This window comes from Moschus berezovskii, chromosome 15 (genome assembly GCF_049115385.1).
Source record: "Moschus berezovskii isolate FMDL1 chromosome 15, NW_MosBer_1.0, whole genome shotgun sequence".
NCBI classification, from domain to species: Eukaryota; Metazoa; Chordata; class Mammalia; order Artiodactyla; family Moschidae; genus Moschus; species Moschus berezovskii.
In genome coordinates this window covers 56,620,128-56,642,695 of record NC_142474.1, presented here as the reverse complement: position 1 = coordinate 56,642,695, position 22,568 = coordinate 56,620,128, and the positions used below count along the sequence as shown (strand labels likewise).

Here is a 22,568-nt window from a genome sequence, read left to right as displayed (position 1 = left end):
GCTGGGTGTGTTTCAAGGGGATGAATTATACCTGCTAAATATTAAGGTCTGGTTAATAACAAACTTTGACCTAATGGTGTTTCACTATGTACCCCCTCTTTTGGCAAAGAGACATGTTTCAAGATCATAGATGAAATTCTGCTTGGAAGGCATCCTGGAAATAATATAACTCCTTTACTTCATAGATCAGGAACTGAGAGACTCGGGTGAAACGAAATTTAAAAGCTCAGGAATCATCAGCTCAAATAGTTGGGCAGTAGCATAAATCATGCATCCGCTGAGTGGCTAAGCACTGCTTGCCAGGACGCTTCTCTGTGTTATCTGTTCTTTATGGAAACAAATGAGGGGAAAGTGCCGAGTTTTCCTCTTGGTTTTTAAAGCTAGGATTCTTGGCTTGTGAACTTCTGAAGTCATTCCATGAGGTCCTGAGTGTGCCTGCTGGCCAGTTAATAGTCATAGGACCAGAATGAGTGATGACATATTTGGGAGGCTCAGGGACCATTCTGTCCCTCACTACCACCTAAATTCAGAGACGGCCGAGATGGGAAGGACAAGAACGACGAGCTGTGTGAGCAGTGGGGGTGCTGAGGTCTCGCCCATGGGGATCAGGTCAGCAGAGCAACACTCACCCCATCCCTGCCCCCACCTGCCCATTGCTAATGTTGCAAGTGAGCATGGCAGTGAAGATGCTGGGTGTTAGGACAGGGCTGATGCCGCGGAGCTAGGGTTCTATTTCCTCTTCTTTCTTAACGGTGAACAACTCCCTTCTAATTGAGATCGGCTTAAGGAAATTTGGGAGTTATGTTGAGACTGACAAGAGGAAGTACTGTATCTTTCAGTACTTTCTTTTTGAGCCACCAAGGTGCCATGATGACTGATGCTAAGAAAACACAGGGTTGTATAAGTATGCTGACATTCTCAAGAAGCCTTGAAATGCTAAAGACAGAAAATGGTACATTCATCTTGCTTTGGAATTCAATTTGGGAGTTTATTTAAAATCAAAATCCCATGAGGAAATTATTACACTTTACTTTTTGGAGATATTACTTTCTGGTGTGAATGAAAGTGGGAAAAACTACACTTCCTATATTGCATACTGTGGTGGCTACTCTTTGATATATAATGATAATTCATGCTTTCAGAGCCTCCACAGAATACAAATTAGGTTTTACATTCAGGATCACTTTGATGGTTTTGACTGACAAGATTTATATCATCCTCAACTGCTCTATACCACCTGATTTGTCTATTACTGTTGTTTCTTCTAGCTTCAAACTTGTAATTCTGCCTTCTCTAATTTCAGTGGCTCTCTTTCAACTGGTCATGGAGTTGTGTGCTTAACCTGGTTTCATGTCCTGCGGGGTAGAGTTGTTTTGATTTTTAAGACACCAGCTTTTTCAGTGAGGATGAACTGACTGCCTAAAATTCCCTCCATCCATCTTTCCTTCCTTCCTGAATTTATAGACCATTAACTGCATTTCACATGCCAAGGAACATGCAAAGCAAATATCCTCCATGTAAGATTTGCCCTCTAGGTGCTCACAGTCTTGGAAAGATAAGATGTCCAAGCATAAGTAGGATGACCAAAGATCCTGATTTTCACTGGAGAGTTCAAAATGCCTGTTTTCCCAGTGAAGTGATTAACAGCACCATTTTCACTCTCAAAGGGTTCCAGTTTGGGCAATAAATGATAGAGCCATCCTTCACCTAAACCATGAGTAGCAAAGCTAAGGGTTAGGATGTACTGCTAAGCTGTATAAAGGTAACGTGTGCTATAAGAGTTCAGAGAAAGGAAAAATCGATAAGAGGCTCAGGCACCAGGAGAGAGTCTCACTGTCAAGGTAATGAGACCCGGGCTGGGCCAAGAAGAATGGGCAGGATTTGTCTACAAAGAGAGAACAGCATCATAACCTGGGGAACATAGCGAGACTCAAAGTCCAAGACAAGCAAGCGATGCTTAAGGAACAGTGTCAGTGCTGGGCTGGTTCACCTCGTAGGAGCCTGGGGGAAATGTGGTCAAGCTCCGGGGAATCTGGGGAAAGGCCAGAGATTGCACAGGCAAAGAGGAGGTAGGAAAAATGCCATGGACTCTTATCCTACAAGTGGCTGTTAGCATACCGTTAGTACTACCTAGATGAAGAAGTGAGGGGTAGGAAGTATATTTAAAAAGTATTTCTGCAGAACTTCAGGGTCAAAGTGATAGACAGCTGGACTAGGATGGTGTTAGAGAAGCTGAGACCAATGAACGGGAGAGAAAGGGCAGAAAGCACTGATAGGACTGGGTCGTGGTCAGACCCAGTGATCAGTGGCAGAAAGAAAAAAATGGCATTCATGATGTCTGAACTTTCAAACTTGAAAAGCAGGAGAATGCTGATGCTGCTGTCAATAATAATGTGTCTGGTGGTCCAGTGGTTAAGACTCTGTGCTTCCACTGCAGGGATTGTGGGTTTGATGCCTGGTCGGGGAACTAAGATCCTGCATGCCAAGTGGTACAGCCAAAAAAAAAAAAAGAAAAAAAAAAACCATTCCTGCCAGGGAATGTTAGTGTCAGAAGGCCCAAGCCACCTTTCAGGTCCTTGGGTAAGAAGGACCAGCCCTGACTCTACAAAGAGGCCAGGACAAGTCCCCACATCTTCCAGTGGTTAGGTTGGATGGCCTGCATGTCTTGGTTCCTACCGTCACCTGTCTCCTTTGCACCTGGCTTCCATTCACATTTCTAATTAAGATTTTCCCCTACTTAGTTGTAGGTGGCTAAGCTGCTTCCATGTGGGATGGGTGGTGATGGAGAGGTGTGGGGACTTCTGTATGTAACATAAGGCCTGCTGGATGGGCTCTGTGATCAAAAGCAAAGGGTTGACAAGGGGACAATATGGTTCTGAGAAATACCAGGAACTGATGATGGAGAAGCATCACAATCAAACCAAGTGCCAGAAAGAAGAAAGAAGATCCTGGAAACACAGTCAGCGTAACAGAGACTTGACCACAGGGAGAGTTGGTGCGAAAAACCCAACTAATTCCAAGAGGCAGTGTCTCTCTCTTCTAAGGCAGCTGCAGCCAGGCTTACTGTTATACGGAGATGTCTTCCAGGCACCCACAATCCATGACAGCTTTCAGTTCAATTTTAAATAAAGGCCCATGGATTTTGAGGCATTTTCTTAATGGAAACTGACATGTATCCTAGGTTTTGTGTGAGCTGACCACCAGTCCCTGGTACCACAGTGACAGCAAATACACCACGATCACTGCATAGACATCTGTGGGGCAGCTGTCCAAGTGAACGTCAATTCCCGAGTCTCTCAGAAGTCTGCTGAGTCTCTTGTAGGAGACAGTCAATAACTGTTCATGGAAATGAATTAAAATAATTGCCAGATCACTAGCACCAATGATAGGTCCAGGAGAAAAGCAACGAGGAATGTAATTTGACTAGTTTGGGACTTATTATCCAATTCCGCTTCCTGGCAATGGGAAAGAAAACAGAGACGCGGCATTACCTGAAGATGCTGACGAGCATTTCAGATTAGCTGTGCAATTCAGGGATTTAAAGAATAGTGAGGTGGGCTAAGCAGAAAATACTGCTTCTTCTGTCCAGGGCTGTGGCTAGGCTGTCATACTGTGCCGTGGCTAGAAATTAGAAAGGTACCTCTCCCTTGGGACATATGACTAGCATCTGCCAGAAAACTATCATAAGAGAGAAACAAATTGACAATGTCCACCCCGGGAAGGGTGCCTGTAACATCACAAAATGCACAGTCGTGTTGTGGTGGCCCTGCCTGTGCGACAGAAACCCATCTCTTTTGACAGGAGGCTGTTTACTTCAGCCCCGGCTGTGGTGTTGAAAGGCAGGCTGGGTGAGAATTCAGTACCTGGGACTTAGAACTGAGTCCCTGTGAGTTAATCCATGGTGGGCTGCCATCTGTGATGAAATGGGGTGAAGACAAATCAACAAAAGCCACAACGTCCTTCTCAACAAACGTCTCCATGTGTCCCTTTGCTCCTTATGCAGGTGGACTTGTCACTTTGAGGAAGGGGAGGAGGTTCCTTTTCTGAGCTTACAGATGACCAGTGACAAATGAGGGACAATCTGGCTACTCCCTATGGTCCCAATCCCAAGTTTTCTGGTTCATTAAGTCCGGGATGGGGCTGAGGCAGCTTTAAGAAGCAACTTTTAAGAAGCACAGCCCCAGGGACTTCCCTGTCAGTTCAGTGGTTAAGACTTCGCCTCCCAATGCAGGGGAGGAAGGTTCGATCCCTCCCACTTAGCTGGGGAGCTAAGACTCCACATGCCTCCAGGCCAAAAAACCAAAACATAAAAAACAGAAGCAATATGGTAACAAATTCAATAAAGACTTAATACTTTAAAAAAAAATAAAAAGCACAGTCCAGGTTGAAAACCCTTGAGGGTAAACTATGTTTGCATCCATGGCAATTGGCATTTATATCATGAAGTTAAACACTCGAAGGTAAACAGCTTGGTGAGGACTCAAGGCCCTGAGCTTAGAACAGACTTTAAACTGTTCTAGAGGCGAAAGGCTTTCACCCAATGTCTTACTGTGTTGAAGCTTCATTAATCTTACTCTGTAAGTTAACCTTTTCCATTTTCTTTGCATCTAGGACACTGCTCATCCTTCAAGGTTGAGTTCCAGCGTCACCTGTTCCGTGAGCCCTTCTCTTAACTGGGATTTGCAATCACTCCATCAGTAATGGGCACCTGACGTTCATCCTGTCCTGTATTGGAGATGGTGCTAGGTTCGGCTCACCGTTTACAGGTCTGTCACTCTGCAGGACTGCACACCCTGAAGGTCAGGGCACTTTTCCCAGCTCTCAGTGGGTCAGTAATAAGCCTGAGTGCTGTTAACAGAAATGTCTTGCCTGCTGATGATTTCTAAGTTTGTGAGGTCAATGAAAACACTGCAAATGTTTGGGTGTTCTTGTGACTTAACTGGAATCAGAAAAGCGGCCAAGACCACGTCTTCTGTGTGACACTGTTTGGTGTGGAAGTTGGTGGCAAAGTGCTCCAGATATGCCATTGAGGAGGAGTCTGGGCAAATGCTTGCCAAGAACAGGGACGACTTTCTGTGTAGTGACAATAAGCCTCCCAGCATACTACACATGTGTTTATTGATCCACCCACTAGTCTCCGGCTGAGTCTGGCTATATGCCCTTTTTCCACTTTGGGAAACGAGGCAGTTCATCCCTCGAGTCCTGGGGAACCACTGAGAGTGTGTCTGAAACCAGAACCCTTGTGTCAGATGACAGGAAAAAGTCAGGTTAAGTCCCAGACAGTCTAACAGTGAGAGCTGTGGACACAGGTTATCTTGTCATTTGCTCCAGGAGAGACATAGGGCAGGCTTCAGAAAAGAGGCACCCTTAGCAACAGAGGGGGATGGACATGTGCAGGAGGGCCAGGCAGTCCAGACAGTGTCTCACTGGAACCAATCATTACAACCTGAGCTGGGGTGGCACTGCTCTGCTAAGTGTGTGTGTTAGTAACTCAGTTGTGTCTAATTCTCTGAGACCCCATGGACCATAGCCGCCAGGCTCCTCTGTCCGCTGGATTTTCCAGGTAAGAATGCTAAAATGGGTTGCCATTTTCTTCTCCAGGGGATCTTCCCAACCCTGGGATGGAACCCAGGTCTCCGACATTGCAAGCAGACTCTTTTCCGTCTGAGTCATCAGGGAAGCCCTGCCAAGGGGGTGGTCTGGAAACAGCCGCCATCAGTCATCGTCAGCTGCTTGTTCAAAATCCAGATTCCTGGACTACCCTATACCTACTGAATCAATCTCCAGGAGGGGACCCAGAAATCTGAATTTTGAACCAATACCTGCGGTAATTCTGATGCACCTTGAAATACGAGACCAGCTATGGCAGGGGTTGAACATATAGGGTTCCAGGTGCAGAATGATCAAGGTTCAACATCACCCATGTGTTGCTGGGCCTCCATAAAAAGAGGGAGAATGCCAATAACAACAACTAGGTAGTAGTCACAGACAAGTTACGAATGTGATGTCATTAAATAATCTCTTAGAGTTTGTTGTCATATATTATGCAGTCCTGTCCTGTTTTAAAATGATCTGATACGTAAACCGATAAACAGATAAATTCACGAATGGTTCAGTTCAGTTCAGTCACTCAGTCATGTCCGACTCTTTGCAACCCCATGGACTGCAGCATGCCAGCCTTCCCTGTCCACAATGGTTAGCAATCTTCTAAAAGGATTCTTTTTTTAAAGTAATTTACTTTTTAGTTGAAGGATAAATTATGTTTATCCTTTACAGAATTATGCTGGTTTCTGCCAAACATTAACATGAACACTTCCAGTACACAGAACCACAAGAACCACAGAGAAAGAGCATGCAAGTTGCACTGTGATTTTCAACATTGTAACATGGAAACTAAAAGGATTCTTGAATGAAAGCATTCATCGATTGGCTCCAGCGGGCAAACACTTCACCCAGAACTGAATTTACATACGGTGCTAGAAGTCACACATGCAGTGGACTTGAATACTCTTTCTCTGTGGTTCTATGTACTGAAAGTGTCTCTTTCCCTAGGGAAAGTATCATGCTTCTATTTTCCTCCCTACTGTCAATGGGACTGATTCGCACTGTCTTCAAAGGAAGACCTGCCCTTGAAACTAGGAAATAAACTGAAGGAGAGCTAAGCTTATCTAGAAATTCATTCTGAATACCACACAACTGACCAGTCATTTAAAATCATTAGCATGGCCACCTTCCCAGTGGAATTTATAAAGAATCCAAATGCTAAATTTTAAGATGAAAATTTAAAGTTGAGATACCTTTCTTTCTTTTCTGATAGTCCTCATAGAAGAAACAAAATAATGGCTTTGGAAAGAGGCCTGGGGTCCAATCTTGGTTTTCCCACTTACTAGCTGTTTCCTTTGGAGAAGGCAATGGTAATCACTCCAGTACTCTTGCCTGGAAAATCCCATGGACGGAAGAGCCTGGTAGGCTGTGGTCCATGGGGTTGCTAAGGGTCGGACACAACTGAGCTACTTCACTTTCACTTTTCACTTTCATGTATTGGAGAAGGAAATGGCAACCCACTCCAGTGTTCTTGCCTGGAGAATCCCAGGGACGGCGGAGCCTGGTAGGCTGCCGTCTATAGGGTCGCACAGAGTCGGACACGACTGAAGCGACTTAGCAGCAGCAGCAGCTGTTTCCTTTAAGTTTACTTAACTTCTCACAGCCTCAGCTTCCTCTCCCATAAATGGAACAAAAATCATCAGCATCAGAGGGGTATCTGAATGCAAGCTGATGTTTCAGCCTTGTTCTTAAACAGAGCTCTCAGAACACAAAGAAGTTACTATCAAGAAATAAGTAAGGGCTTCTCTGGTGGCTCAGTGGTGAGGAATCTGCCTGCCAGTGCAGGAGACACAGGTTTGATCCCTGTTCCAGGAAGATCCCACTTGCCATGGAGCAACTAAGCCCATGCACCACAACGGAGTCTGTGCTCTACAGCCCAAGAGCTGCAACTACTGAGTCCATGTGCTCTAGAGCCAGTGCTCTGCAACAAGAGATGCCATCACAAGGAGAAGCCTGCGCATTGCAATGAAGAGTATTCCCCGTTAGCAGCAACTTGAGAAAGTCTTGACAGCAACAAAGACCCAGCACAGCCAAAAATAAATAAATAAAATTACTGAAAAAAAAAAAAAAAGAAATGACTAAGAAGTCAGATGTAGATTCCACCCCTAAATATATTAAAGTCTATTAGAGACCAGATAGAAAACAGCTATTCACTTTTGGGGAATAAATCCAAGGAAATGAGTGATGATATAAAATAAAAGTGGAGAATAAAGGAGTTCTAAAATGGCAGGGACTTCTCTGGTAGTCCGGTGGTTAAGGCTCTGTGCTTCCACTGCAGGGGGTGCAGGTTCGATCCCTGGTCGGGGAACTATGATCCCACTTGCCAAGAGGCACAGCCAAAAAGTTCAAAACAATAAAATGACAAATATAGACCCTGGATGTCTCTTGAGTTGCTGAAATAAAAGGAGAGGTTTTGGTGGTCTATTCAGCAGAGCCTATGAAAGGGTAGGTCTCATGAAGTGTCAGAAACACCACCACCCAAGGAGAGCACCCTCCTGAGGATGCGCCGATCCCTGTGGGCCATCCCAGCAGGTCAGCAGCCTAGATGTCCCCAAGAGCAGCATTGAAGTTTGTGCTGCATCGTGTATTGCATGGAGTGAGCGAAGGGCAGTAGAGTGGTTCTTGCAATTGACAAGCAGACACAATTTGCTTTGAATGAAAGAGGATTCAAGAATCTAGTTTGTTGGATAGTACCGGGTTGGCCCAAAAGTTCATTCAGGTTTTTACTTAAGATCATGGAAAACCCTAACGAACTTTTGGGCCAACTCAATAATAAAACTCTCTCAACTAATTACTATGAAGCTGAATTAAAAATCATAACCCAGGATCTAAAAACAGCTTTACTGCAACTATACTTTCTGAAGAGCCTTCAGACATGAATGATTATGTCAACATCTGACATAACTCTCACTAGGTCACCCTGCGTGGTCTTCTGGCGTAAGACATCAAGAACTAGGTGGTCTCTGGCAGGTAAAGCATGAAGGGAAGAAGGCCTGCCTAGGTCCTTTCCTCAATGCTGCATCCTGGCTGTAAGATCATTTCCAAATTAAATCTAGGATACTAAACTCTACTCAGCACCAAAACCCAAGACTCCACTTAATAAGATCCTAAGTTGTTTCTTCCCAGAGTTAAATTCAAAGTGCTCAGGTGGATGTTTCTAATTAAGGATCCCTCCATCATCAACACCTCGGGTCATACCTATAAATGAATTTTTAATGAATTACCAATAAGTGTTAGCTACCATAAGACAGATGAGACTACGTTGAAAGCATGATCTCTATAAAGAGGTTTATATTTTATTTTCAAGATAATATACTATGGGGAGTATTAATTATCACTACAAAGAGCTATGTTAACAATCCTACAATAAACTCTGCTTTTTCAGTACATTTCTGTTCCTATCTACAATCATTTTGCAGGTTTTCCTTCATCTTTGTTCCCATTCTTAACCAACCTTATCACTTCAAGACAAAATCCAGCCCCACTATTGTTTTTACTTTGAAGATTTTATAAAATTGACCAGTCTTAGTATATCCCTAAGTTGTAAAACTCTGCAAATTAATACAGTATTGGTGCACTGTCCCATAAAGGACAGAGGAAGAAAGACAGAACACTTAATATTTGCAAAATCTTTTCAAAGTATGTGGTAGACAGCAGGGGGTACATGAGTAGTCTTGCCATAATTGTAAAGAAAGAAACCATTTTATCACTTTGCCAGATTACTCATATTCAAAAGACTTGGTTGGGGAAATAAATTTCTTTTTAGCTCTAATAATAGCAAGAAAAACTCGGTATAATTATTCTGTAAGACCTTAAATTAAGAGTTGTTTAGATTTCTTGGGTCTCTTTCATGGATACATGTTATTTTGTTATTTTCTCTCTCTCTCTCTCTTTTTTTTAATTTAAAAAAAGAACTTTGGGAATCCGCCAGTGGTCCAGTGGTTAGGACTGCACTTACAGTGCCGGGGATCAGGGTTCAATCCCTGGTCAGGGAACTAAGATGGTGCAAGTCACACAGTGCAGTGATAACCAAAACAAGACAAAACAAAACAAAAAAACCCTCAGTTAATAACTACTTCCAAAAATCACTTTATATTGTAGTATGTGTGTCAATAAATTTTTAGTGAGTCAAAGTATGATATGAAAAGAAGAAAATTAGGGAATTAAGAGAAGTGTATTCAAATTTACATTCATTTTTTGTTTCCATATTTTTGGTTTCATTGGCACTTTAGTAACAAGTAACAGCAACATCTGATGTCAGCTGTTCCAAATTAGGTGTGAGAAGCCTTGAGGATGGATGTTTAGTACTAGGCCCATGATGTCAATAAATTAAGGCAAAGTCAGCATGAGAAACAAAAACTATGTCCATTCATTCACCCCACATGTATTTATGGAAACCCAACTGGGTGTAGAGCTCTCAGTGAGGTGCAACAGGTAATAAAAAAACAGGATGACAAAGCTTGTCCTCAAGGTGCTTATAAGAAATTGTCAGAAAAATCAGGTAAAAATGCGGGCAGATCAGTATGAACAGAATGTTCTCATTAGAGAGACAAAGCCGACACCTCATTCATAGTTTGAACGAAGATTATAGGAATGCACTCAGACCCTCTGAAGAGCAGGATGATGGAAGCCTTTCAGCTTTCTGTGTTTTTTCATGGTTTGGATTTCTTTTTTTAACAAGCATGTGTTATTTCTGTAAGAAGGAAAAGAAATCAAAATAAAAATGTTTCTATGAATCAACACTGGAAGCAAACAAGCGAATATATGATATCTGTTGACTTAGGTTGTTGGTGCCTTATGGGTGGATTTCCGTCTGTTTTAAAGTTATTGTGTTTGTTGTCCTAAAAGAATTTTTAATGCCAGGTTTAAGTCAACAAAAAAAAAGAGTATGGAAAATTAAAGTTCTTTGGTTTGAATAATCTGCTCTACGAGGAACTAGGGTTTGAAGAGGGCTCATTACGATTTTTATTTCTAGCTAAAGAGGAGAGATGTGAAGATTAAGGTGTGTTTTCTACTTCTGTTTGTAATATACTTTCTCAGACTATGGTATCATGTCCAGTCTAAATGGAAAATGGTAGAATAAAACCCGTATCGGTCTGCTTGTAATGATATATTTCATTATCATCTATGATTAGGGTAACTCTTCTACTGTCATTAAAATGAGACGTGGTCTTTTATGATTCCCTAATTTCCAAACACTTTCATACTGCTAATATACTGCCCTGGAAAAAAAAAGAAAATTAAAACAATTCCTGGCTACACTGCAGCATGTTTTAGAGCTTCAGCATGAAAAGCATCATCAGCCTTGACCTTCATGTTTCCACAAGCCCCAGCCATATTAAATCCAAATGGGACCCTTCTTCACTTCAGCAAGTCCCAGTTACGTCACTGACTATTTTTCAAATTCTGTAATCTTGTTTTCAGTGTCGCTTCAGGCTGAATCATTCTTTTCAGAAGTGGCACCGATTGTGATATCTCTGTAGCTTATTTACTACAACTCAACTGTCACTTTAAGTGAAAAAAATCTGTCGGAGAATAAGAAATTTTCTGCTAATGAAGGCTCGTGTCCTTCTGGCCATGAATAAAGGCTGCCTGGTACTTGCTAGCACCATTTAAAAATTGTATTATTTTCAAAAGTCAGTCATGGGTTTCCAAGTATACTCTTAAGTGCTATTACGTTCATTGACTCATTTTGCGGGGACCAAGAGGTAGAGGGCTGGGGGTGCTTTCTGGGTGCCAGTCCCAGTCCACAGCCAGGAAGGAACATTCTAGTCAGTGATTCTAGAGGAACTAAGGCTTGACCCCAAATTTCATGTTCATGGTGGCTGTGTTCTATATTTGCTAATTCATTGACATTCTTCCTGAAAGGCACATTGAAATATTTCTATTACCTAAAATTACATTTATCAGAATCCTAAATAAAGACATGTTAAAATCAAGGAATAGGAAGTGAAGTGAAGTGAAGTGGCTCAGTCGTGTCTGACTCTTTGCAACCCCATGGACTGTAGCCCACCAGGCTCCTCCATCCATGGAATTTTCTAGGCAAGAGTACTGGAGTGGGTTGCTATTTCCTTCTCCAGGCAATCTTCCCAACCCAGGGATCGAACCCGGGTCTCCCACATTGCAGGCAGACGCTTTACTGTCTGAGCCACCAGGGAATCCCCTAAGGAACAAGAAAAATTAAATTAAAAAATACATCTAGGATGTGGAACCGGAATTAAATGAAGATCCACATATGTATGCACCTGGCTATCCTAACGCAGTGAGATTCAGACACAGCTTCACAGGTGTGAATGGGGAGACACAGGGTCTTGTCTACATGTAACTGGCATGACTCCACGTCACAAAACCCCAGGGAGCAGAGTAGGGTCTGGCTTCACAGTGGGTTCACTTCCACTTAGGGCGTCTTTAGAAGCAGTGACCTGGTAAAGCAGCTTCTCAACTTTGGAGAGAACTGTTTTACCTTCTTTCAAAAGAGCATCACAGCTGTATTCCTTCTGACAACTAAAAATCTAAGTAGAAATCCTATGTTGAGGAAGTTCTTAGTGTGAAATGACTGAGAGGAAAACGTACTTTCATTTTCAAAGTTAATTAAGGAACAACTTCGTTTTGGTTCTGGAGCAGATCAGACTGGCTTTTAAACTCTGATTTTAACAAGTTAACATCACCTTGAAACAGCAAGTTCTAGCGGTATTTGGGGCGGAGGGTTAAGGAGCTCATACCCAAAAGCCATGCCGGTGGGCAGATGTCCAACCACGTTAAGTTCACCTCTAGTTCATTGACTAGTTTCAGCTGCACCTTTATGGAATGAAGGCAAAGCTTAACAAAGACCCCGTTTAAAATGAAATGAGGCAGACCAACCTTTTATTGCACCCACAATATTTTGGTCTAGTCCTTTCCGGTTGTCATTGAGTCCTCTTTTCCTCTTCCCATTGGGTAAGGAGTTAGCCAAAGTCTTGTCATCAAAAAATGCACACACCAGTTTTCTAAACAGAAGGCTTCCTGAGCGAGTGTAGTTTGACAATATAGAGTCCAGCTGAGATTTAGGCATAAACACATCGAAGCCTTCAGCAAGTTGCACTTCTGGCTACCAAAAGAACATAAATATGTCATTAAAAGCAAGATTTGAAGTTACCAACGTTGGGCATATGTGCAACAAAAAAACATCACCAGTTCTTGCAATGGCCATATATCGTGAAAACCACACAGCCTCAGCTTTATGTGCCAGTGTCTGCGACTTACAAAACCAGTGACTAGTTGTAATTCACCAACAAGATGCTCTAATTCCAGTATTAAGTCTCGTCAAAAACAGTGCAAAGGAGTATACTGAAAAAGCATTCTCGTCCTCAGAAAGAGTTAAGAGAAAGCTAGATAATTTCCAAAGCATTTAAGTCTAGAGCTACCCAGGGGACTTGAGACTTCTGGGTGAAACGTCTTCATTTTGTAAAGGAAGGAACTCACGCCTAAAGAGATCATAATAAAAATAACCTTAAAAAATAATTTAGAGGTATTCAATTGCATTAGTTTACAGATCACTTTCTCCTGCATTAAATAATTTGATCTCATTTGCCTATGGACATGGGGCTACCCCAAAGGTCTCATGCTCTTTATACTAGGCCAGTGGTTTTTAGCTGTGGAACTGTTTTTAGCTGTTTCCCTCCAAGGAAAACTTATGTCAACTAATGTATAAAATAAACAAAAATCCTGAGCAGGTGCCCTGACCCCTGCTTTGGGGAGGGAAATCTGAAGCTCTATTCCAGAGTACCATTGGGAGACCAGTGTACTAGTACCAGTGCTTCCCTGGCTGGGTGATACTGGGTCAGAGGACTGATAAGGGGCCTTTCAACTTGAACTCTACCATATAAGCTCAGACACTGATAATGCATTCTCTATGTATATGCCGTGGACGTTTACAACCCATCCTTTCATCTTTCAACCCGCTCATACCATTTCCTCTTCAAAGCTTCTCTTAGCTCCTTCTTTCCCAAGGAGGCTTGGGGAAAAAAAATTATTCATTCATTCATTCATTTGGCTGTGCCAGGTCTTAGTTGTGGCACTCAGGATCTTCAATCTTCATTGCAGTATTCACAATCATTTTTTTAGTTGCGGCATGTGGGATCTAGTTCCCTCACCAGGGATCGAACCTGGGCCCCCTGCATTCGGAGTGTGGAGTCTCAGCCACTGGACTATCAAGGATGTTCATATTTATCTGATTGTATTTATTATACTGGACTTCCCTGGTGGCTCAGATGGTAAAGCATCAGCCTACAATGCGGGAGAGACCTGGGTTCGATTCCTGGGTCAGGAAGATCCTCTGGAGAAGGCAATGGCAACCCATTCCAGTACTCTTGCGTGGAAAATCCCATGGACGGAGGAGCTTGTTAGAGTCCATGGGGTTGCAAAGAGTCGGACACTATATTATAATTATTAATTAGATTGTGACCCTTCCTGATGCTGAGAACTCAGGCTTTATGTCTCCAGGGCCTGGAACACAGTAGGCACTAAATAAATTCTTGTTAAATAGATAAAAGTTCATTAGTCATTACATAAACTACTAAGTCACTTACTACTGATTAGAACATGATGACTTTAAAATAGTAACTTTAGGGTGAAGAAATGCAGTTGGTAAACTTTCCTTTGAAAAAAGTCAGTAATTCTTAGATATTTTATTGCAAACTTGGCTAACCTGATGCCACTTTAGGTTTTCTAAATCTTTTGAGACATGTGAGGATTTGGGTCTTGTTTTTCTCCTGGAGAATAGGAGTTACTGTTTGTCCTATTGTTTCTCAAAATGCCTAGCTACGTGCACTATGCCCTGTGGTCAGAGCAAAGGGTTCCGGGCTCGTGTTCAGTCACTGAGTCGTGTCCAGCCCTTCGCGACCCCACGGACTGTACCTATCCATGGAATTTTCTAAGCAAGAATACTAGAGTGGGTTGCCATTTCCTACTCCAGGGGCTCTTCCTGACCCAGGGATCAAACTCCAGTCTCCTGCATCGCCTGCATTGGCAGGCGGATTCTTTACAACTGGTGCCACCTAAGTTTGGGGAAAGGCTTAAATGACTCAGACTGTGTGGGGACCATCTAGGGCCCTGCTCGTCCTCCCAAGTGGAATTCTCAACTGGATTTTCCAGAAAATCATCTCACTTCTCTGCTCTGCTCTCCCATTTGGCTTTTGGTCTCTGAAAGCGCGGTGAATATCACTCTAAAAACAGTGTTGCCGGGTGGGTCCCTGACTTTTTGCCCCTCGATGCTGGTGATGGTCTGCAGAGGAGGCTGACGGGAGCCAGGGTCTGGGCCCCCAACTCCTGGGACAGAAGCTGTACACTTGGGCAACTTAAGGCACATTTGTTGAATTACTCAATGTAGAAATGTTAGGATTGAAGGAATTCTACATCAAAATCTAAGATAAAGTTGTATCCATAGTCACAATTTTATTTTGCACATCTTATGGTTGCCTAATTTAGACCTTTTATGCTAAATGAACTGACCAGATTTTTGCTAAATGCTCCTATATAATTTGAATACCATTTAAAAAGAGTCCCTGTCTACTTTATAGAAATAGCGACTTACAGCTATTTGAAGATCCGGGGGTTTGGGGGGGTGGTACAGAAGCTCTTAAATTTGCAAGAGAGAAAAGGGAAAGATGAACCACGGTCTCATTCATGTATGTCTGCTGGACTCTGATAACCACCAAGCAGGGGTTTAAAGCAGCCACCTGACCTCTGAGACTCCTAGCACCTCCCCTTGGATTCATCGTGTAGGACTTGAACCTGGTTTGAGAGACTGACCTAGATTAGCCCACCAGGCAGGACTGGCCACTCCTTTCTTCACAGGCGCAGTGTTTTCTATGAACTACATTTCTGGCACTTTTTATGATGCATTTGTTTAGTTGGGAGTTTGTGTTTCTCATCAGAATGTGTACTGTCTTTGGCATTCAGAGTGCCAAACACCCGGCTAGCGCCTGATAGATTTTTCTCAGAATGAACAAAACACTATGGAAGAATTCATTCAAAATGACTAGTATTGATTTCGAGGTCTTTTATCCCCACATAAAGGAAGTGGCTGTGGAAGTCGGCTGTGCCCCAGTCCAGCCCGCCAGCCTTCTCCTAGCAGGGCCCGTGCTGGCTGGGGGAGCAAGCTACCGAGAGAACGCGGCCCTGACTCAATCAATATTTACTTGGCATCCTCCGTGGGGAAGGAGTTTAAGGTCGGACTCACTAGATGAGACATGTACATAAACCCCGATCACATAGAGTGGAGAATGACCAACGGTGCAAGAGGGGTAAGGGCCATTAGGCAGAGTTGGCTGGTGAGGGGAGAAGGACTTTGTGTAGAGGGGCAGGATAGCATTTTATTAGGACCTTGGGGGTTTTAGGATTTCGGAGAGATGCAATTGCTGTGTGGGGCATCTGCTCCGACTCCTAAAACTAAGCATCTGGAGGTTTCTGTGGAGTTGAGACTCCCTATGGGATCAGAGCAGTGTTCTGATTTCTGAGACGCTATCCCGATGCACAAGCTGTCAATATTTTGTGCTCTACTTTCTACTGCCAGACGACTTGTTATTTTGAAGACTTCCCTCCAGATCAAGGAACACGAACTCGCCCAGTGATGCCTCCTTTACAAAGGAGTCAGTTTTACTAGTGGAGGCAACAGCCAGGGGCAGCAGCAGAGGCCAAGATGACTGGTCTCTGGCCCTCCCTGCTCCTCAAGTCTTTTCTTTCAAGCAGATTTCTTAGCTGGTTGTCAGCGAGCACTAAGGTATCACAAAACTACAAACCAATTCCTTAAAAAAAAAAGAGTGGGGAGCCTTACTTCCTAAGGCATGAAGAATTTGATGGTTGATTAATCTCAATGTTTTCCAATGAAACCTTTTTATCGCCTCCATTTTATAAATATAATCACAGTGGCCCTGATAGTGATCCACAGCTTTGTACGTACATTTAAAAACAGGTTAAAACTCTGTAATTGTATGCTTGAATCTCTTCTTTTTGTTTACTGTCTAGTCTAAGTGAGATCCCTCTGCTTACTGATGATGGCTATGATAGAAACCACCACTATTGCAAATGAATATCATTTTAAAAGCTAGACTTCCTTTGACAGAATTACTGTCTGATACTCCAGCAAGGACAGACAGCTAATACACTGATTTACAGGTTCTATTGATTACTGAAGTAATATGATTTTTAAATGATGACATTCAAAGTATGGGACAGGATTTACAGCCCTTGGAGTCATCTTTTTAAGAGTCAAGAGTCTGGATGCCCACTATAAATTTGGATTCCCATGGATGGCTTGCCTATTTTCAGTACTTCAGCCACTTAGCACAGTAATGTATCAAATGTTGAATTTTCCTATACAATGGTATTGCATCTTATACCGAGTGAAGTTTGGGAGGCAAAAACTGCATGGAGTCATGAGGATGCTTAAAAATGTTCCTGGACCGAGGCCTGTAGACGTCAACTATCTTGTTTCTCTTCACAGTTCCATTTCAACTGTGGTCCCCCTTTGATTAGAAGTAGGTGGGGTCAAGATCTAGTTTGGTTGAGGGATTCCATAACACCTGGTAAATTAACAGATTTCCCCAGGGACTTTCCAGGTGGTCCAGTGGTTGAGAGTCTGCGTCTCCACTGCAGGGGCCTGGGGGTCAATCCCTGGTTGGGGAACTAAGATCCCACATGACGCAAGGTGTGGCCAAAAAAGAAAAAGCATTTTTCCCTTAAGTCTCTCTGAGTATATGACTCCCCTGTAGAATCTAAAGAAAAATACATAAAACAATTTTGAGATCATACAAATTAATCACACAATATTTCTGATATTGGCTATGTAAGGCATTGTTGGCTGCAAATTATAGGAAGACACGTAAAAAGTGACATATAGTCATCAGGTTAAAGTAAACAGAAGTACAGGAATATTCATATTGGGCATTAGTCCCAGATTTTCAATCTTAATTAATTATACACAATAGTTTGTAAACTTGACTTGCTACCTAGTCAAGTTTCAGACTGGCTCAAGATTGAAACCTATAAGAAAACTATGGATGAACAGTTAAGGAGTCTTTCAAGTAAGACTAACTGCTTTTGAACTGAAAACGTATAACAAAACTTACAAGAACAGTGAATTCAGTCCTTCTGTTCATAACATTATTATATACAATGATCCTTTATTCTCATTTAAGAGTTTATTTAGCAGTGCACTAGATGTACTTCTAGGAAAATAAGCCTTAGTTTATGAAATTAAAAAAAAACCCACAAAACCCTTTCATAACTATTTTGTTTTGCTCGCAAATGTGATCTGCCTCTCTTTGAGAAATACTGAAAGTGTTCCCTCTAACTCAGGTCTGCTCCAGGTAGATTAAGCAAGTATTACTGTCACTGCTTATTAAGCCATGCCAAGATCATGGCCAGTGAGCTGGGTAGACTCAAGAACCCAGTGAATTTTATTGGTTCAGCTGTCAGAGCCCAAAACAGTGTGACCTGTGGATGTGGCAGAGCCCTGAACCACTGCTTTGATGGGGCAGAGTGGGTGGGCCCATTGTGTAAAAAGGATGTTCTGTAATGAGTAAAAAATGCTCAGGCAGGAGTTGTATCAAAAAATATACATAATCTCTAGACAAGTGTACACTGAGTGTTGAATAGGGTAATAATTACCAGGAAGTCATTAAAGAGCCAGTCCTTGATCGATTTTTATTTGACAAAATGTTGGTAGAATTTAAAGTCAGAAAAGAAAACACAGAGGGGCACTCACTGGCAGTCCAGTGGTTAGGACCCACCCGGTGCTTTCACTGCCCAGGACCCAGGGTTCAATCCCTGGTCAGGAAACTGTGATCCTGCAAGCTGCAAGGTGTGGCTAACTAACTAACTTAATTAATTAACTTTAGAAAAAAAATAAGGGAAAGGCAATACAGTTTGAAAATGACTCCATGCACTTGCAAAAATGAGATATTGCGAAGTCTTTCAGAAATGTTTTCAGTGCCTTCCTTTCTCAGGTGGTAAATTAATGACTCTGAGGACTTGGGCTTGATTTATGCTCATGCTATTTGAGCCAAAATGTTTCATAAGATTTCAACCACTGTGGTCTAATTTCTCCCATCACAACTCCATGGAAACTGCTCTTTGGAGAAAATGGCCACCTCTGGGAGCCTGTCCTTAACCCCCCGGGCAGAGGACAGCTCCGTTTACATCCTATTACACTGTGATTACTGCTTTATGTATTTTCCTCATATGGTCCTTGAAGGGTGAGGACTACTTCATTCATTTCAGTAGCCCTTGACAATGGTGCAATAATTAGCATGTCCATCCCGCATTACATGGGTTTCCTAATTCAATTCTCACCATCCTATGAAGCAGTCACTTTCATGATCCCCAATTTGCAGATGCAAAAACTAAGGTTTAGAGAGATTAGGTAACTTGTTAAGATTATCCAGCTAATAAGTGGTGAAGCAGGGCTGTGAACCAAGGCAGTCTGCACCAGAACTTTAACTCTCAAGCACACACTGCCTTAAATTTCAAAGTGTCAATGAATAAATTAAAAAATTGCTAGCTTGATGGATCTGCTTTACCAGTTCCCAGTGGGTTACTTTACTTATTGAGCTATGAGGAAATTAAGAAAACAGATTCTGAATTCAGTAGCTATTTATGTTGAAAGCACCAATGCATTTTAAATTATTTAAGAATGACATAAACATTAACAAAATTATCTTAATTTGATGGATATGTAGCTTTATCTTCTGATAACTTCTGTGTGATCTGGGATTACTGGAAAATATTCACAGTAACTACAGAAAATAGAAAAACATTTTCTGTTTTAAAAATATTTAAAATATTTTAAAAAAACTGATCTTAGTGTTTCATCAAGGCCAATCAATAAGCCAAACAGGAAGCAACAACAAGGAAGTAAACCTAAGCCATGTGTATCTACCCTGAAAAAAAAAATCAATAAATCCAACTAGGTAGGGAAAATTGTCAAACATTTACACCTGTGTTCCCTGAGTCCTGATAGAGTACTGGGTTGGGAACTCCTAAAGAAAGAATTGAATATTGTATTTAAATCTGAAATTTGGTTTGGGGTTTCTTTTTGCTTCTGTGCAGTTCAGATTTCAGTTTTATTTAATGCATTAACTTAAAACGGGTCAAGTAGTCTTGCCCCCAGAGAGAACCATTTCTGGCTACTCTTTAAAAATACGATTAGTTCATGTGTATTTGCTCAAGTGTATATACCTGTAAGTTTACTTAACGAAGTTATATTTATCCCTATAAAGGTACTTAGCTAGAACTGCTAGGGTTTAAAAAAGAACCAGTATTTACCGAGTGCTTAAAAAGGTACCAGGTACTATTCTAAGTGCTTTAAATAGATAATGTCATTTAATTCTTCCAGCTGGCCCACACTGTGAGGTCAGCACTATTATTACTCCCATTTTACTCAGGGAAAACTGAGGGAGGTGAGGGTGGGTACCTTTGTCAGGGTTACACGCTGGGTTTCTAGCCTGGGCATCCTGACTAGACATCCTGGACATCTCAGAGCTATACCCTTGACCATGAAGGTCTCCCTTGGACACTTCCAAGTAAACAGCATACATAGGGACTTCCCTGGCGGCCCAGTGGTCAGGACTCTGTGCTTCCTCTGCAGGGGGCACGGGTTCAATCCCTGGTTGGGGAATTAGGATCCTGCAAACTGTAGGGTGTGGCCAAATAAATAAATAACCCAAACGAACCAACCAGCCAGCATACAGAGTCATAGTCTAACCTTTCTCTTCTCCTTTGTGTGACCATCATCTCATGAACAGTTAGCGGTGGTCACACACCAGAACTGGGCTAGTGCAGGCACTGAGTTGAGCACTTGGTGGATAGGGTACACTCAGCCCTGGTCTGAGAACCAACTCCACCTCTGACTGCATGGGCTTGAGCAGGTTACCTAACCCTTTATGCCACAGTCTTTTCATCTATCAATTTTTAAAAAAATGTATTTATTTGGCTGTGCCAGGTCTTACTTGTGGCATGTGGGATCTAGTTCCCTGACCAGGGATAGAACCTAGGCCCCCAGCATTGGGAGCATGGAGTCTTAGCCACTGGACCATCGGGGAAGTCCTTCCTTATCTATAAATTGAGGATAATAATAATATCTCAAAGAGTAAGGATGAAATTTGAAAAATTACTTGGCAAAGGATAGCACACAAACATGACTACAACTATTATTTTTTAATTTAATCCCTGCCCTTGAGAAGCCAAGGGGGAGGGGGGGAAGATCACATTAAATTGAGGAGAGGGTTCTAATTAAAGCCAAGTCCTAGAACCAAAGTTCTATAAGGTGATTTCGTATATTGTGCTTAATGCAGCTGCTATGTGTGACTGTTTACTGAGCACCTTTTCTGGGCCAGGCGCTGGGGCAGGGTTCCCTGTGTGCTCTAGATCACTGAGTACGGACCACACTTTGAGGTTCCTTACTGCGGGTAGTGCTGACTAGGATGCCCTGCTTTTCTGCACTGAGCAGCGCTACCCATCAGGTGTCAGGGGCTCGGTGGTCCCCTGGCAATGATCCATAGCCCCTCATGTTCCTGCTTGTGCCCAGACACACAAATTTGGATTTGGGCAATGCTAAAAGCCACAGCATAAAAAAGATAACTTCATATATTGTGAACTCTAAATAATTTACAGTAATTTTTTTTTTTTTACATTTAAAAAGCAATAAAGGAGCATCCCTGGCAGTTCAGTGGTTAAGACTCTGTGCTTCCACTGCAGGGGGCATGGGTTCCATTCCTGGTCAGGGAACTAAGATCCCACACTCTGCAAGGTATGGCCAAAAATAAATACATAATTTTTAAAAAATTCTGATTAAAAAAAATTTTTTTAAAGCAATAAATGCACAGATTTTATGTGTCCTTTTTTTTTTTATTGCTTCCAGCTCTAATACTTTTCCTGTGCTTCAAACATCTACTGGACTTTTTGAGAATACTCAACCTCCTGTTACTTCCCATTCAGAAATGAAGGCCTGCTCCTGCCTTCCCTGTCTCAGTTAAGGAAGTCAGTACTGACTAACCTCATTTTCCAGGACAGACGTGGGGCTTGCTTCTGCCAAGGCACCAGGTCCCCCGTGGGGGGGTACCTCCTGGGTGCCTCTCACTTTTCTGTCCCTTCACTGCTCATGGCTGGACTCTACCCATCTCTTGCCTGGCTGCCTGGAATTATCTGTCTCCTGGTCTCCAGTCTCTTCTCTGTGTTGATCAGTCATCCACAAGACGCTTCCAGATTCCAGTCTAAACACGGTACTTGAAACCTGCAGTGGCTCCCTAGCGCCCGCAAGATAAAAAAGCCTAGGGCCTCGGATAACACGTCGGGGCTTTCACTGTCTGATACACTGTTGAGCCCACGTTCACGTGATCATGTGCTACCAGCGCAGCCACAAGGCTGCTCCAGCCACACTGGCCCACACGCCCGCTCCTATAATTCTGGACCTAATCTTCCCAACACTGGGTATTTTCAGAGCCTGTCTTCAGCTACATCATGCCCATCTACTTACATAGAATCCTGCTTTATTACTTTGTCTCCAATCAATTTTAAAGAAGATTCCTATAAGATTATTATCTATTTTCTATTTTCTCCTCTGGACTTCCACCAAAGTGTAAAAGGTTCATTGCTAAGGAATAATAGAAGACGAGAAGGGCGTCTAAATTTAGACACCTTTAGCACTGATGGACCCATCACCTAAGGGGCCAGCCTCATCTGTGCCAGCAAGACTCTCTGAGGACAGCTTCCGGTGATGGGATTCACTGCGTGGCTCTCTACGGGCAGTTAGTTTCCACTCAACAGATGAATCAAAGGGCGAAGCAGTTGGATAACGTAAAGATAACATCTATATATAGTTTTTGCTTTTTTTTTTAAGAAGCATGTTATTCTTCTATCAAAGATAGTCAGCCCCTGAGTCTTCATGAACAATTCTGAATGTGCTTTATTAAATTTAATAGTTCTTG

At 42.5% G+C, this 22,568-nt stretch overlaps 1 protein-coding gene and 1 long non-coding RNA gene across 9 annotated transcripts in view; one reads left to right on the top strand and one right to left on the bottom strand.

Moving 5' to 3' along the window:
- LOC148775445 (uncharacterized) overlaps positions 1-22,568 on the top strand; it is a 143,347-nt gene that overhangs the window by 76,796 nt on the left and 43,983 nt on the right. For both annotated transcript variants that reach the window (XR_016039181.1, XR_016039180.1), the window contains exon 4: positions 4,612-4,766. This is a non-coding gene — a long non-coding RNA (uncharacterized LOC148775445). The remainder of the gene's footprint in view (positions 1-4,611; positions 4,767-22,568) is intronic.
- BEND7 (BEN domain containing 7) overlaps positions 1-22,568 on the bottom strand; it is an 88,135-nt gene that overhangs the window by 25,154 nt on the left and 40,413 nt on the right. For 5 of the 7 annotated variants that reach the window (XM_055428761.2, XM_055428727.2, XM_055428745.2 and 2 more), the window contains one exon: positions 12,466-12,691. In XM_055428761.2, the coding sequence (XP_055284736.1) occupies positions 12,466-12,691 (226 nt within the window). Of the gene's footprint in view, positions 1-8,368; positions 12,692-22,568 lie in introns of those variants that run through there. The other 2 variants (XM_088844072.1, XM_088844073.1) reach the window with 2 other exon arrangements.